Here is a 17,355-nt window from a genome sequence, read left to right as displayed (position 1 = left end):
ATAAAGTATATCTTCACTTTTTGAACTTTATTATGCTTCAGACATTTTTCTGATCATTTCAGGTTTATTTCAATAAACATTGTCCTATATTTTGTGAACTGCATTTTTTTTTGAACTGCATTTTAAAATCAGGAGCAATTTTACAAATCTCTGTACAGAACTGACATCAGACAAAAGACCAAAAAAAAAAAAAATCAAACTTTCTTAACAATTCTGAGAACACAATTAAGAGCTATCCCAGTTAACATAAGCATTTAGCAAGTGAACATGTCTTGAATAAAAAAGCAGGAAATATTTTATTAAAAAAAAACAACATGCAACATGTATAGACCTAGAGGGTATTTGATTAAGTGAAGTTAAGTCACAGAAAGACAAATATGTTATGATTTCACTTATATGTGGAACCTAAAGAGCAAAACAAATCAGAAAGAGACCCATTAATACAGAGAACAAATTGGTGATTGTCACAGGGAAGCGGGTGGGAGGATGGGCAAAAACAGGTGAAGGGGAGATACGGGCTCCAGTCATGGAATAAATCATAGGGATGAAAGGTACAGAGGGAACAGAGTCAATGGTGTTGTAATAGCACCATATGGTGACAGATGGTAGCTACACTTGTGGTGGGCATAGGATAATACATAGAGTTGTCGAAATCACTATGTTGTACACCTGAAATTCTAACATTGTGTGTCAACTATACTTCAATTAAAAAATATCAAGGATTGAAGGAAGGAGAAAAATTTTCAAACAGCAACTTCTATTTTCTTTACAATTTGTATCATACTTCATTAAATAAGTATTCGTGTGATATTTACAAAATATAAACAAAGAGGATAAAACCTAAATATCAGGGCCTTTCACCTGTTATCCCTCCTCTAATCTCTTAGATCCATTAGTTTACATACCAACTAAAAATATGATCTAGTTAACTATAGTTGAAAGCTTATCAATTAAGTCATCAATAGTATAAACAAGAAGTTGAATGTCCGCTTTTTCCTTCATTCGGTGATCACTATGTTTTCGGAGGATGACATCTACATCTGTGCTGACTACTCGGTCAGCAACTTGTATGGACGTATGCCAAGGTATGACATCATCTTTCATGCCATGGAGCAATCGTACAGGGCAGTTCACGGGGATCGGGCTATGTAACAAGCAGTGGTGTTCCGCTTCTTTAATGAAACTGTACTGAATGTGATAAATTCCTTCTTCACTGTACTTTGATGGCATGTCCCACATGCCTTTCATCTCTATTTCTTTTTTTACCTGTTAAGAAAAATGAGGAAAATAAAAGTTTTTATGCAACACTAACACATGCAATAGTCTTAAACAGTCCAAGGAAAGCAGTCCTAGAGGAGGAGGAAAAGAGATAAAAATGTAACAATGATAGTAATCAACAACTAAACAGTAGATGCAAGGTACTGTGACAGGGACTTTACACAGTGTCTCATAAGATCCTGTTAATGACTATTATTGCATTTTTTTTTTTTTTGCAAAAGAGGGTAGAAGAATCTAGAGAAGTTAAATTTCACATTTAAAGTTGACAGGGAACAACTGCTGTGGCTTGGTTTCATACTTAGATTAAGCTTTATCAGGTAACATCTTAATTCAGGTGTTGCTTCACCCCAACTGAAAGGGAAAATGAAGGGGGGAAAAATTATTTCTTGGAATCAGTTCAGGTATCATTCTCATTACACAAAACTAAATTCTTAGGAATAACAATTGTTTAGATTTCAAAATCACAAAACTAAAACTGTCTATAGGGCAGCCCTGGTGGTGCAGCAGTTTGGCGCCGCCTGCAGCCCGGGGTGTAATCCTGGAGACCCTGGATTGAGTCCCATGTCGGGCTCCCTGCACGGAGCCTGCTTCTCCCTCTGCCTGTGTCTCTACCTCTCTCTCTCTCTGCATGTCTCTCATGAATAAATAAATAAAATCTTTAAAAAAAAATTAAAATATATATCTTCTATATGTGAAGTCATTAAAATAGGGATGGAATAAGGGGAGAAAAGAAAGAAAGAATCAGAATCAAAGAAAGCCTAGAACTAAAAATGAAAAATAAGATGGCAATTACTCTGGACAATCAAACATATAATTTCAGGCTAAACATTAAAACAAATAAAAAAAAGTACTGTTTTGCCTTTCAGATTCCTAGGGAATGAGAAAAAAATGTGTTGTTTTGGATGACAATGAAGTCTTCCAAATACTTCCTGAAAACTGAGCAAGGATATCATTAATACGTTTATTCTCTTAAGATAAAACACAGGGTATCTTTTGATTCTTGAAGAATTTTAACATTTTAGATTATAATTTGTCTTATTTTTTAGATCATTTATCTTAAACAATGTTTCTAATTAAAGTCATATGCTTGTTATAGAAAACACAGGAAATACAGAAATTATAAAAAAAGTAATCGCACATAATCCCACCTCATGGATATAACCACCATTAATATTCTGGCTGACTTCCTTCCAGTATTAAACATATGTCCACTACTAACAAATAAATTACTTTCATTTATTTCAGAAACCTCATTTCGACCATGATGTGCTGAAGAGGATGCTAATAATGAAAAGCACTTTTTTTTTTTTTTTTCTAAAGTGAGAATTAGTAGTAGAAAAAAATGCCAACTAAGTGTTTAAGCAGGAATGGCTAATTTCATCTCCTGTGTGCTAATTCTGATCGACTGATGGTGTGTACTTGGAGCGCTTCACTGAGAGGCTCTGAGGCTGCTTTCAGGCTTAAAAAAATTTTTTTTTTCAACATCGATGAGCCAAGTCTAACATGATCATAAGAAGGTACTGCTTCCCATATGCCACAAAATAAAAATAAGAGGTACAAAAAGAGATCAAGATGTATGATACAAGTAGATAAATGTGATTAATAAAATGTTGCTTAAAAAAAGAAATTTAAAGTGTGATCTCATCAACAGGGCTCAAATATTTGGCAGAATGATTTGAAGGGGCTGTGAAAAAAAGAAATCTTGAACAGAGGCCAATTATTTAAAGAAGGCAAGGAGATTATGTACAAAAGTGCAGCTAAGGCAAAAGATGAGCGAGCATAGGAAGTCAAAGGACAATGACACATGAACAAATATTCAAAGACAGAGGGAGCAGGAGAATGACAGGATTTATACACTGAGGCTACTTGTGACTTACCTCAACAGGAAGCTGATTGAACTGTGTCACTAGGCCATCTACAGCTGTCGCTACACCAATAAGTGCAACAACCTTTTGTGGCCTTGCGATCGCAGCATGAAACATAAGCCATCCACCGAGGCTAGTTCCAACTAGTATCTAAAGTAAAAATGTATAAAGTTTTAAAGAGGAGTTTTTCTTTTCTGTAAGCAGACTAAAAAGCTTATGTATGTACTTTTTTTCTTTTATATCCGTTAGCTCTCTGACTTTTAATATTTGGCATAAAGTAGAATTAAAACCATGATTACAGTGAAAAGTAAAAGGCTACTTACATTTTATGAGACAGTGAAAATGATAGAACTATTTTAAATCAAATACCAAAACTGATGGTAAAACACTTGAACTATTAAATTTTCATAGCTAAAGAAACAGCTCAAAAAGCATGAGGCTGGTCAATAGTCAGATTTAACAAAAACAATTACCTGAGGTCCTTCAGCTACATCATCAATTATAGAAAGAACATCTTTTCTCCACTTTCCCACTGTGCATTCTTGTAAATTACCATCCGATTTTCCAACTCCTGACAAATCAAACCTACAAAAAGGGAAAACATAGGTCTATGTCTAGATATTTATCTATACATTTGCTTCTCTGATTTTTAAGAAACATAGCACATTTGTTATAATTACAATGCTTAAAATATATTAAAATAAAATACTGAGGTCAATATATATTTTAGCAGATCCTAGTGGTAGAACCTTCAAATATCACTTCCATCCACTCTCACCTCCCTCTGCCACCAGCGGCCACTCTCCTCTGACTGGACTAGTGTGACAGACAGTCTCCTCCGGAGTCTTCCTGCCTCCCTTTCCTATCGTTGTATCTCTTCCCCATGCAGCAGTCAGTGATCCTTTTAAACCAAAAACCATGTCTTGCACAAACCCTCCAAAAGCTTTCTATAATCTTTAAATAAAATATCTAGTCCTTACCATAACGTGGCCTCTGACTACCTCTCTGATCTCATTTCTTCCTGTTCCTTCTCTGCAACTGCATCTTCACTTGCCTTCTTGAAGTTCGTGGACTACATCACCCATGGTTTTGCCTCAGGAGTTTGACATCAGCTGCACTTTCTACATGTAACACTGGACACCTCCAGATAGTCACTTTGCTTGCTCCCTCACTTCGTTCAGGCCTTCAGCTCCAACGTTTCATTCCCAGCGATGCCTTCTGTGACCACCCAATCCCAAACTGCTTCTCTCATCATCCTCAAATTCCTTACCCAACTTTATTTTCTTCATGGCGTATGTTGCTGCTTGACCTATAAGAAATCTGACTGTTGGTGTGGTCTGTCTCCCACGCTCGAATGGAAGCACCAGGGGGCCCAGACTGCTTTGTTCAGCACTCCTTTCCTGGGGCCTAGACCAGTACTTTGCATGTGGTGAATGCTGAGTATTTACTAAATTAATGACAGGGAAAGAGGCAAATCAAACTCATGAACACCAGCTCATCCCCTTAGTTTGCTTCTCCTTCGAACTTTCTAGTTCTCCAGGTTCCAAGTCTGTGTGATCCGGGCATTTCACCTCTCTTTCCAGGCCTCAATTTAACAGATCACGAAGTATCATCATACCATGCCTGCAGATTACCTTAAACCCCCGTCCTACCTAACTATTCCAACCCCTGGGGAAGCCCTTTCGTAATGCTGAGCCTTTGCATGCTATTCCCACTGCCTGGCAAGCCTTCCTTCACCACTCCAGCTCCTGATCATCCTTTAAAACAAGACACTGCCTTTGAGGCACATTCTTTGACATACATGCCCTGCTTACTACCATCACTTTCTTTTGTATGTACTCACTCAATGCTTTTCTTATTACGTAGTTAGCAAATTTTAAGCAGATCGTTTTATGAGGATTAGTTTTTTCCAGGATACTGAATGCTGTGTGCCCTGTACCATCCTCCCTCACTCTCATTTCTCCTCCTCATCTCTGTCTCTGCAATCACACTGAAGGTCTCTGTCATGGTAAGCCTGGCCTATCACAGCAGCCTTCCATGTCTCTACGGCTAGTCTCTCTCCAAATGGATCCACTGTATACCTATCAGGTTTCTTCTGCAACATTATACTGACATGGCATTAACTTCAGTGATTCTCTGTGACATACAACATAAACATTCAATGTGCCAGCCTGTTTTTATAGACCATTATCTTCTGGTCATCTTGGATCAACCTTTTATCATTTCATCAGAGGCAACTGCTACCTTGGCCAAACAGATCAATCTGCTGTTAATCAACTGGCTCTTGCCTTTCTGTCCTGTTTCATGCCTCATACTATTCCCTTTACCTGGAACACCTTCTTCCTTTCACCTTCACAGATCATATACTCTCAGAGCTTAGTCCAAATGACCCTTTCTCTCTGCTGGAAAAACTTTCCAGACAAGCTGAAGAAAAAAAGGTCTATCTAATGCAACTTATATAGAATTCATTTTTATCAGTCACCATGAATTGTTTATAACCTGCTCTGTAAGACAGTGTGCGTGTGTAATGTGCCTCATCATTCCTGTGAGACTGTCAGAACTTTGGGGGTGGGGGACGAGGAAACACAATTCTTAGTTTTGTCTCTGCCATCTTCATGGAGACCAAAGATTAAGGCATGTAAACCTCATACACTAAGTATCACATCATATACTAAGTAAATAAAAGTGGAGGATAAAAGTAGAATCACTGTATCCAAATATGAAGCTTTCAGGTTTTTCTCTTAAAATCTAGTGAAAACTAATAAATCTTAGTGTTTTTAGTGTACATGTAAGAACACATATGTGATATATAGCATATAACATTTTCTTAGGGATTTATAAGTTATGGAGGAAGAAGAAATAAAAATTTTTAGATATAAAGTGAAAGAATTTGGGACCTGTGGATAACTGTGGAACAAAGCCACTGCTAAAAGTGCTGATCACAGTTATTACTTCTCTTCAATCCCGGGGACACAGCAGACAGACCCAGGAGAAGGAAGGCACCAGCCAATCCTCCTTTACCCTCCCCTGGTGGGCAATCGGGCATCTCTATTTGCTGCATCTTTTACAGCTGCCTTCCAAATATATGATGCTTGTAGAATACATGTAGAGCACCCCCCGCCCCCGCAAGATGGAAATAAAAATACTTATAATAAAAGGTTTAAGTAAAAAAAACAGTGACTCTGGTTGAACCCTAATCAAAGGACAAAGATATTTCAAACATATTAAGCTGTGTAAGACTTTAAAACACAGCAACACAACTCTATTCTAGTAGCCTCAACTCTAGGACATATTCCCATATCTAGAATTAAATATTCTATGACAAATAATTATGAGAGAATAACAGCCCTAATGCCATGTGTTACATTCCTGAGTTCTGGCTCAATCTTATGTTAGGCATGGAGACAGGACAACAAGAAACCATTTTCTTAGAGCTGTATGTACCATTCCTTATATAATATACAAAACTAACCATTTCCTCATTCAAGGTCCAAAACCTTACAGCCAAAAGCACAACAAAGTAAACTAGGAAACTGGAGTATCAAAGATAAAATCTAGAACAAGCTAAAAGACAATCAATAGTAATTGATGTGATTGCAGCAAAGTTTGATAAAAGAAAATAAAAAAGAACGTGGTCAAATTAAAACTTTGTAGTGAAGGGCTATACTTTTAAAAAGATTTATAAAGATATACTTAGGCTCTGTTTTAACACAGTACCATTTAATGGTCTGTACACATTATAATTCAATCATGTTTATCTTTAACAAATGTATTTCATATGTATCCAAAATGCAGAAAACCCACCCATGTCATGTCTTATAGGGAAGATGGGAACTGGTTATAGTATTTAGAGTCTCAGTTTCAATCCAAGAACCAGTAAAGTAGCAATTTCTTGATTCAAATTCTTTTGAATGATGGCAATTTTTCTGATATTTTTCACATTTTGGTCCAGGTGGTCCCCCTTCCTGTACAACTCGTTCTTACCCAAATCTGAACTATCCTTCAATGTGCCTTTATAAAGTGTTTTTCATCACTTCAATCCCCAGTTTTCTCTCACCTTGTGCAATTAAGTATACTGTTATTTTAACACAGTCATATTCTGATGAGTATTTTTGCCTAATTTCTCACATGTATTTTATCATGTGCTTCCCCAACCTGATTTTTAAGAACAGCGGCCATGTTTTAGAATTCACGGTGTTTTTTATAGCACCCAGTAATAGTGTTAGAAAGTCTACTTAGAAAAGATAGTCTTCAGAATAACAGGTAAGTCAGAACAGATTTTTTAAAGTTCTGAGCATGAAAATAAAACCATTCAGTTAACGATGAAAGGAGTTAACACTAAATCCATATAACTAACATACTCTCTGCTAATGTATTGAATAAAATCTAAGTTTTTTTTTTAATTTATTATTTTATTTCTGAAAGATGTATTTTCCAGAGCCATTAAGTGAATGTTAGTGAAACTACTAACAGTTAAGATGAACAGATTTTTAGGCTATTAGTGCTAGAATGGATTCAGAAATTATCTTTAGCTCAACTTCTCCCTTTTTTATGATAAGAATAGAAGTCCAATGTTTATCAGCCAACTCATCTTGTCATAGTGATTGCTAGAATTGATGCTAATACCCGTATTTCCTGAATTCCAGGCCAGTGTTCTTTCTACTAAACCATACTATCTCTTCTGGCAAATTAGGCACTATATAAAATGATTGTTACAGGTAAACAAACCTAATAACAACAGTGTAATAAGCACATTACTTTACTAAAATAATTAACAGTATTAAATATTAGGAACTGTGAAATCAAATTTTGGTTAAGCAACACATATCCCCCTCTTATTTAGGCTTCCACATCTTCAGACTACTAGAGTGAGGGGAAAGAGAAAACTCAGTGGAAACATGAATTATACAATGCTAATTTTAGAATACTTTCATTTATTTATGTATACGGACAGGGAACACCAATGAAAATACTAGCCAGAGAAATAAATTGAGGAGTTACAGACTGCACTTAACACCAAGGGAAAGAATGGGCTCAATATGAAGACGATGTGAAATGGGAACTTAAAGGATCTTAGGTAAGAGACATGAAAAATATACAATGTTCTTAAATACATATACTATCTTTAAATACATATTTAAAAAATAGAGTTATAAAGGCCAAATAAAAGGCTTTAACTCTCCAATGGAAAATCACAATATAATTACAAGGCATTACAAGAAAGCCAACTATTATCAGTAGCTTGCTGTCATGTTATATTATCATTTGTAAAGGGTTTAGTTACCACTAATTTCCTTTCCTGTCAGTATTGGCAGAGTGGACCATCAAAAAAGATCTTTTAAAGGTTGCATTCACGATAACCCTAAATCACAAGGTGAAAGTTTACAGGCCATTAACAGAAGTTAATCCATAAAAACACTGGCCATTTGCTTTTATTGGTTAGAGCAGAAATAATTCTCCATTGCCATGCTAAATGGTAGCAGTATTTTCTCTGAAATGTGTTGTTCCTACCTTATACAGGCGTGACCTAGAGATTTGCAAAATTCTTCAATCGCCAATGCTTTTGTACCATTCATATTAGAAAGATAGCCAGGGATGAAGATAACTCCTGGACTTTTGCCTTTTAGCTTCTTATAAGCCAAGTTTGGAAGCTCTGGTCGACTAAGGAAAGAGACTGATGACTTTTGTCTGCAAGCTAAACACAGTACACAAAACATAAACTATAGTTCACAAATACTGTTTTTGGAAAACCATATACAATTGATCCTTGAACAACACGAGGGTTGGGGTGCTGACCCCTGTGTAGTCAAAAATCCATCTGTTAACTTCTGACTCTCCCAAAACTGAACTACTAAGAGCCTACTATTGATTGGAGGCCGTACAGATAACAGTGGATTAACATATATTTTGTGTTTATATTGTATTCTTACAACAAAGTAGGCTAGAGAAAAGGAAATGTTAAGAAAATCATATAGAAAATATATTTACAGTAGTGTACTCTATTTTTTGGGGAAAAAAAAAAAACAATGTATAAGTGGACCCTTGCCGTCAAACCCATATTGTTCAAGGGTCAATTGCATATTTTCAATTTTAACTTGTCAAACTGATGTCAAAACTACTTCCATTTAAGAGGAAAAACAAAAAGACTTGAAGTACTAAAATCACAAGCTTATGCATGGTATTTTCTGAACTCATCAAAATCAGTGCCTTTAAGCAAGGCACTTGATTCCTGATTCTTCCAAAATACACAATGAGGAGGAAATTCCAAGGCAATGAAAGCTAGAAACTTATAAAAAATGTTTTCCTATTGCTGTTGTATCATCTGTCCTAAACAGTATCAATCAATGTTCAGATTTATCTACACTAGTTTTAGTCTTCTATTGTGAGGGTTTTTATTTTTATTTATTTTTTAAAAGTTATTATTTATTTATTTATATTTATTTATTTATTTATTTAAAAAATATTTCACTTATTTATTCTTGAGAGAGAGAGAGGCAGAGACACAGGTAGAGGGAGAAGCAGGCTCTAATGCAGGGAGCCCGACGTGGGACTCGATCCTGGGACTCCAGGACCACGCCCTGAGCCAAAGGCAGGCACTCAACCACTGAGCCACCCAGGCGTCCCAAAAACTTTTTATTTATTTATCCATGAGAGACACAGAGAGAGACAGGCAGAGATGCAGGCTCCATGCAGGGAGCCGACATGGGACTCAATCCCGGGACTTCTGGATCAGGCCCTGGGCTGAAGGTGATGCTAAACCGCTGAGCCACCAGGGCTGTCCTTGTGAGGTTTTTTAAAAAAAAATTTTTTCAGTGTTTGATGAGTTTCACATCCTCTACTTTTTGGCAGGTTGGAGGAGAAACAAGTTTGGTCTGCCTTGAGATCTTGTTCCAAAGATGGGGGTGCTGGTGTGCCACTTTCACCTTTATCATGGGTGGCTCTCATGCCACCCACAAAATCATGGGCCATGGCTAATAACCAATCATGATTATTTTTCAGGTGAGGTGGGTTTAAAGAGCAGTTTCTTTACAAGTAACCTCAAATAACTTATAATAGTATGATATTTTGGAAAAAGATTTCTCATGGGGCTCTGCAATCACTTATGTGTTTTATGTGTTGGTCTGGCTTGCTGTGGATGGTACACAGATCTTCACACAATTTAAGTACAATAGTACAACTGACAAACCTTATGTAAGGTTACTTCGTTTTGTTGTTTTTGAAATTTCTTCCCTACCACAGAATCTGTACTGGTTCTTAAAAAAAGGTGAAAAGACATTTTAAAAAATTGAGTTATTTATAATCTCACCTCCTCCTTCCAAAGAAATTAGGTTTGTGGGGGGCCTGGGTGCTCAGCTGTTTAAGTGTCCAACTCTTGATTTCAGCCCAGGTCACGATCTTGGTGTGAGATGGAGCCCAGCATCCGGCTCCATGATGATCGTGGAACCTGCTTGGGATTCTCTCTCCCACCCCTCCCTGTGTGCACACACATTCGTGTTCTCTCTCAATAAATTAAATAAATAAATAAATGAATAAGTAAGTAAGTAAGTAAATAAATAAATAAGTAAGTAACAATTAGGTTTGTGTATTTCCTAACAATATTGTTCTAGACCAACAGAATCTCTTCTACTAAATGAAACCTTCCTCTACTTTATTGTGGCCGATGGAAACATCTTGGCCCCCTTCACGGGGCTGATAAAAGCTTTCTTCATTTTGGATTTGAGGCTTGAACTCATGAATCTGTGATCAAGAGTCCTACACTCTACCAACTGATCCAGCCAGGCAGCCCGAGAAGCTGATTTTTAAAAAAACGAATTAAAGGCCTTAAGGTACCTCTATTACATATAATGTGTTTCAAAGTTTCAGTATATCATGAAATGTGCCAAATTAAAACTTTTAGCAACGGGCAGCTTTGCCTTCAGGCCAGGGTGTGATCCCGGAGACCTGGTATCCAGTCCCGCATCGGGCTCCCTGTGTGGAGCCTGCTTCTCCCTCTGCCTGTGTCTGCCTCTCTCTCTCTCTCTCTCTGTGTGTCTGTCATGAATAAATAAACAAAACCTAAAAAAAACAAAAAAACAAAAAAACTTTTAGCAACAACCAGGGCTAGTCGGGGCCAGTTATGCTGGCTGGTGGACTGCATTTGCAAAAATGTCATCTTCCCATTTCCTTAAAAAAAAAATCCCTCCTATCCTCTTCTGGATATTACTTCCCAAAACAGGAATTTCTCCCTCAGACGATTACAACGGACTTCATTTTGGTGAGCTGTAAGTGGACAGGGTTTTCTTAACATTATAAGTGATCTTACTGTATACAACAAGGGTTAGCTCAAACTAAGGCTCGGTGATGTGTTGAATAGATGAAAGGCTATCACAACCTAGTTAATGAACTGACGCACTATGCCTCACTAGAGGAACTTAGGTATAAACAAACCTTTAGGTTGTATCCAATTAAGCGTAAGTGTTTTTTTTTTTAATATTTTATTTATTTATTCGTGAGAGAGAGAGAGAGAGAGAGAGAGGCAGAGACACAGGCAGAGGCAGAAGCAGGCTCCATGCAGGGAGCCTGACACGGGAGTCGACCCCGGGTCTCCAGGGTCACCCCCTGGGCTGAAGGTGGCGCTGAACAGCTGAGCCACCCGGGCTGCCCCCCATAAGGTCTTTTGAGAATGTTATACCAGCAGAAATAATGCCAGCTTGGACTGAAAGGGACAGAGATAGGACAAAATGAAGGACGAGTCAGACTCTCAAAATTCTACAGTTAGCAAACAGGCTTGAAGTTATTCTTCTTTTTCCTTGAAGTCCATGCTTACAGCTGAGTAACTTCATCAGCCTGTTATTTTTTTTTTTAAGATTTTATTTATTCATGAGAGACACAGAGAAAGAGAGGCAGAGACCCAGGCAGAGGGAGAAGCAGGCTCCACTCAGGGAGCCCGAAGCGGGACTCGATCCCGGGCGGCGCTGAACCCGCTGAGCCCCCGGGGGCTGCCCAATTAACCCTAAGTTAAACTGTATTATATACATTTAAAAATTTCAACCAAGACCAAGGGTATAAAGCACTGACAGGTTCCACTCCCAGCACAAGCGCACCTGAGAGCCTGTACGTCAAAAACGTAAAACATCACAAAGGCGGAGAGAATTCAAAGACACGATTCAGAAAGAATGATCGTGTGTACTGCGGGTGGAGCGGGACGGGGAAACAGCAGACCCACAAGATGGAAATACAAGGAAAACACTGTCGTTTTTGGTGCAGACGCCAGTTTCCTCCGAAGGCTAAGGACTGCGGTCTGCGCTGAGCGCGGAGCCCGGGGAAGGCAAACTCCGATGAGGCTCGACGGCGACGGCGACGCCTTCGCAACGACGACGCCACGTCCCCGCCGTAGGCCCCCTCCCGTGATGCATCCGAACAGGGTCAAGACCCCTACACTCCTTGGGCTCCGGGAGACACGAGCAACGGCTGCGCTGCAGACGCGCGGCTTCGCTCCCCCGGGGAGGCCGGCAGAGCAGCCGCAGCTCGGGGCTGCGGGGACCGCCCGCCAGCGACCGTCCGGGCCGCGCAGCGCCCCCCGCGGGGCCCCCGGGGCCGTCCTCCCGCCCCCGCCGGGCGGGCGGCGAGAGCGTTTGCGAGCAGGGCGCCCCAGACCGCGCGAGGCAGGCACGTCCGCGAGCGCGCGTGCTGCTTTCTCCCGCCGTCCGGACACTGACCTGGGGGCCACCGCGGAGTCCCCTCGGGCTTCCTTGCGAGCCAGGCGCTGAGGCCCCGGCGGAAGCCGCAGACCGCCGCTCCGCCCCACCTCCTGCAAGGCACCCGGGCGCCCAGAGCCGCCAAGCGCAGCCCCGCCATCTTCGCACCTCGCCGACCCGCACGGCCGCCGAGCGCCGCGACCCGGGCTGCGCATGCGCCGCCGGCCGGAAGTCGGGACTGCCCTAGTGGTACCCGGAGGGGCGGGGAGGGTCCCGCGAGAGCGCGCAGGCGCAGAGCGGCGTCGCCCCCGCCCCCGTCTCGCCCGGGCAGCCCGCGGGACGGCTCGCCTGTGATGGCCTGGGACGCGCTGAGTGGCCCGGGCGCGGCGACCTCGGTGGGCAGGCGGCCGTTCCGTGGCTGGAGGCGCCGGAGAAGCCGTAAGGCCGCGTTCCAAGGAAACCCTGGCATCGTTCCGGGGGACGCCGGGGAGGAGCGCGGGATGCGAGGCGGCGGCGACTCCGAGATGGACGGTTTCAAGCCTTCCCGGAAGTGCTGCCGAGGTCTGACCCGAATCCTTCCAACCCCGTCCCCCTCGTTTTTTGCGCCAGCTCTCCGGATGCCCGAACTGCTGAATTTTTGGATTGTTCTCTCCCTTCTCCCGTGTTACGCGCAAGAAAAGAGATCCCAGTGGATGATTGACCTCAAAGGAAGAATAAAATTGAGGGGATTCAAATACGCTTCGGGAGAATATAGTTTGGGAATAGAAGGGCTTTCTTGAGCATGAGATGAAACCCTCCAATCCTAAAACAAAACAACAAAACAAAAAACAACAAAAAAACTGCATGTGCATTTCAGCTTTTCGAATGGCAAAAGTCCCCTCGAGTCAAATGAGAGTCTAGAAAAACTAATTCTACAGCGCAGATAACAGAACATTATATGACTTGCTCCTAGAAATAAGGGGAAAAAAAGTCTGTGATTTCAACAGCATTGAACGAGGGCTGTGAATAGGCAATTTGTATGTAGAGATGTCCAACTTCACTAATTGAAACGTGAATTAAAAAAAAATAACTTTTTTTTTCCTCACCCATCAGATTGGCAAAAACTTAAAAAAGCGATTCATGGCGAGGATGCTGGGAAACTGGCACTCGTGTAGGGTTGGTGGGGAAGTTAATTGCCAAATTCTTCTGTCAAGGGATCTCACCAAATCCATTACAATTTAAAATACATATCATTTTCAATGTCCTTGACCAAGTGGTCCCAGTTTGTGACCGTCCTGTAGAAAATAATACTAGGTCCTGAGGACGCATATCTGCTACAGCATCATTTTTAGAAGGAAGCAGCAGAAAAAAAAATAGTCAATAGAAAAATGGTTGCATCAATTGTACAAGGGTTTCTGAATTTTAGCTCTGGCACCCTTCAAATTAGTCCTGGGGGCCTCTGTCGGCACCAACAGGTTTTTTTCTACTCATCAACTCGTTTATTTCTACTTCAGATTACTGTGACTGGTATAATACTTAAGGAAAGTCACGTTAGTATGTTGTCATAAAGTTTGGAGCAATGAATGGAGCGGGAGGTAAGTGCAAAGTTTGCTTATAGTGAATCCAGCCTATCTTTGGAGTCTTGAGAACTTGTCTTATTGGGACATACTAAAAATGTTGGATAATTAAAAATTAAATAGATCTGTCTTGAGTGGTGTAGTGCCAGAAATAAGATTGCAAGGAGGGCTGCTTGATTTCAGGACACATTCCAAAAGTTGTTGAGCTGTTGTGCCAGTTCTCCATTAGACCCATTGTAGACTCCAAAGGAACAAAATCGCTACAGTGGTACACCATGCACGTCACTTCACTATCCCTTTTATCTTAATAATAAATATTTCTCACTGTGGTTTTTGGATAACTGCAAGTCTTCTCGATCATTCCTGTCCTCATTCTGTCCCTTTATTTTTGCTGATTGTCTTGCATTTTATGTACAACAAAATGAAGAAAATAATCTAATCTGTCCCCACAGTGGGAAAAGCACTGTACAAAAAAAGCAGGGAAATCCATGGATTGTTTTCTCTGTCCACCCTTATTCATATAACAAATCAGGAAAAATTGTGGCCAGTGTCAAGTCAAGATGCTTTTATCCACAGTGATGGGTTTGAAGTAAACCAATTTGTTTCATATCCACTGTCAGTATTGCCTTCATTAACAGGAGTGATAGGCCATATTGTTCAGGGCCAGTGTCTCTCTCTGAAATCTGCTGCCTTAGTCCAGGGAGACAAATGAGGTGACCATCAAGTAAAGCCCTTTACTTCACACCAGCATGATTTTTTCCCTGGCAGAGAAGCAAGCACAGTCCTTGAAATCCCCAGTAACAATTGCGTCTTTGCAAAAAGACAGGAAGATGTCACATTTGTCAGGCGTTAGCTCACTTTGTTAGCAACAGGAATGTGACCAGAGATCATCACTTCAGTTTATAAAACTACAAATCATAATGTTAGCAAACATCATTTTGTGGAGATTCACAATTGACTTTTGCTGATTAATCCATCCCCTGTCATGTCACCAATAGGTATACTCCTAAAGAGAGATGAGTTTATTTTCAAATGTGAAATCTGGTCAACGTTTTAATCCATACGCAACATATTTTAACACACATTTTTAAAAGGTTTACTACATCATGCAAGATATAATGCTGATTAGAATATCTTTATAATCCTATGAAGAAAGTACATTACAGAAAAGCCGTATCTTTATATTAACCAACAAAATTTTAGCAATTGCATTTCACTCTTTTAGATCATTACAGGGTTTAGGGGTGATCTCTGAAAAAACATATTATCAAAATGTCTCTTGCAATCATGACTTTGTCCTCCACTGTTCAAGTAAAATCATGTGTCATCCAGTTGGAAAATCTATTTATTGGCAACATGTATACAGCTCACACTGCAAATTTTTAAAAATTGTACCCCGTCAAGTCTGACAAAGATTTTATGGACGCTGCCAATCTCATCATTTCATCTCGTACTAGTAAGCAAAGCCATTATTTTCTACTTCTATTCATTTGCCAACTTTTCGGAAAGAGTACGTTCATATTTGCAAATACACACAACATGACAAACCAGGATAAATGGCACTGAAAAACTGTTATAAAAGAGACTTGCCTGAAGTCATTTCATTCAACAAAAATTGATTTAACTCCCAAACAAAGCCCAATTGTAAAGAAATACATAATAAAATAGTACATTACAGAGAACATTAGTCAAAGTTCATTTTCTTTTTTATAGAACTACGCTACCTCCGTAAATAAGGATTTTAATTGGTCTGTTCTTTGGTGAAAACAGAGCTCTGATTTCATCGTTACCTTACGTGAGGCTGCAATTAATGGGTGTGTTCCACAGCAAAGAGGAAACGGACAACCTAAAGGAAATCAGCCCCTGGGTACTTTTATTCTCAGCACTGGGAATGGAGAAATCTTTAGCAAAACATGAAGTATTTTATTTTAAATTGCTCAAAGTGACAGAATGTCTGTCTAATAAGACTGCTCCTGTTTAACACACACAACTTTTTGTCTTTTCTTCTTTTACAAAAAGTGATTTGCTATATATGTACAGTAGCTTATACCAGAGGTAACTCTTTAGAGTCAACTTCCTGGACATCTGATGGCATCAAAGTACCATTTTAAAATGTAGAGTAACACTAAATGCGGTTCATCACCTGAAACTACCACTATTAAACAGAAGTCATATCAAGTCTTTGGTTTAGGTGCAGTACTTAATAATTAGGGCAAAACTTCTCCTAAAATATATTCCCCTCCAAACTCTTATTTGCTTCTATTTATAAAATAACCTTCAGAAAACTGCTTTTTAGGAAACAGTTGATAACTAATAATGTCAATGCCAATAACTGGGGTGCTAAAATAATTTCGTATTTCCAAGTACATACATTTTGTAAACCATTCAGTTTATTTCACCAAAGTAAACAATCGATAAAAAATAGTTTGTAAGAAATGTTCCTATAAGTGATGCTATTTACCAAAATAGTATTTTTTTTTTCCTCATAGGTGCTTCGGTCCTTTTGCTATTTATCATGAAGCTTTGAGTTAAAACCCCCTTTTTCTCTTTTATAAGTGACTTCCTGTTAATATAAAAGGAGTTCCGAGTATACACGGTTAAAGGGATGGGTCTATTGGGTCTTTTCATCTGGGATTGAATATGGCTTCATTCTTGTAAGAGGTTATTGCAGTCGCCCTGAAGTAGACTGTTGCACCAGTTCGCTACAGTAAGAAGTGGGTGTAACCTTCTGCCCCAGTAACTATAACATCCATCCAGATCCGCATGGCTTCCGGCGATGGCGCAACCATATAATAAATTCTGTCATGGGTCTTGACACTAAAGGTGAGTAATGGATTAGGACTCTAAAAACCAAAAAAGGAAAAAGAATGGGAAGTTAACGTCCTGAAATTACATTAAATAATACAGATATATGTGAGGGCCTCTTCCTCTTTAAAAGTTCTAATTTGTAGAAGTCTAAATTGGTGTTACTTTTGCTCT

At 39.6% G+C, this 17,355-nt stretch overlaps 2 protein-coding genes across 14 annotated transcripts in view; both read right to left on the bottom strand.

Moving 5' to 3' along the window:
• Nucleotide 1: 1 nt before the first annotated feature.
• On the bottom strand, nucleotides 2-13,036 carry ABHD10 (abhydrolase domain containing 10, depalmitoylase). 3 transcript variants are annotated; one of them, XM_038582795.1, is made up of 5 exons: nucleotides 12,842-13,036; nucleotides 8,655-8,838; nucleotides 3,617-3,728; nucleotides 3,156-3,293; nucleotides 2-1,266 (listed from the first exon to the last, which is right to left on the bottom strand). In XM_038582795.1, the coding sequence occupies exons 1-5, from the start codon at nucleotides 12,978-12,980 to the stop codon at nucleotides 922-924; spliced, it is 918 nt and encodes a 305-aa protein (XP_038438723.1). In that variant the 5' UTR covers nucleotides 12,981-13,036; the 3' UTR covers nucleotides 2-921. The 3 variants fall into 3 exon arrangements, with proteins under 3 accessions (XP_038438723.1, XP_038438724.1, XP_038438725.1); XM_038582797.1 differs by having other exon boundaries at nucleotides 1,072-1,264; nucleotides 3,153-3,293; XM_038582796.1 differs by lacking the exon at nucleotides 8,655-8,838.
• Nucleotides 13,037-15,703: 2,667 nt separating this feature from the next.
• The window catches only part of PHLDB2 (pleckstrin homology like domain family B member 2), a 217,085-nt gene continuing 215,433 nt past the window's right edge, over nucleotides 15,704-17,355 (bottom strand). For 9 of the 11 annotated variants that reach the window (XM_038582782.1, XM_038582785.1, XM_038582784.1 and 6 more), the window contains one exon: nucleotides 15,704-17,219. In XM_038582782.1, the coding sequence (XP_038438710.1) occupies nucleotides 17,079-17,219 (141 nt within the window). In that variant the 3' untranslated portion in view covers nucleotides 15,704-17,078. The remainder of the gene's footprint in view (nucleotides 17,220-17,355) is intronic. The other 2 variants (XM_038582792.1, XM_038582791.1) reach the window with 1 other exon arrangement.

Source organism: Canis lupus, chromosome 33 (genome assembly GCF_011100685.1).
Source record: "Canis lupus familiaris isolate Mischka breed German Shepherd chromosome 33, alternate assembly UU_Cfam_GSD_1.0, whole genome shotgun sequence".
Classification (NCBI taxonomy): domain Eukaryota; kingdom Metazoa; phylum Chordata; class Mammalia; order Carnivora; family Canidae; genus Canis; species Canis lupus.
Note: the sequence above shows the minus strand (reverse complement) of the source record. Positions and strands in the feature narration are given on the sequence as shown.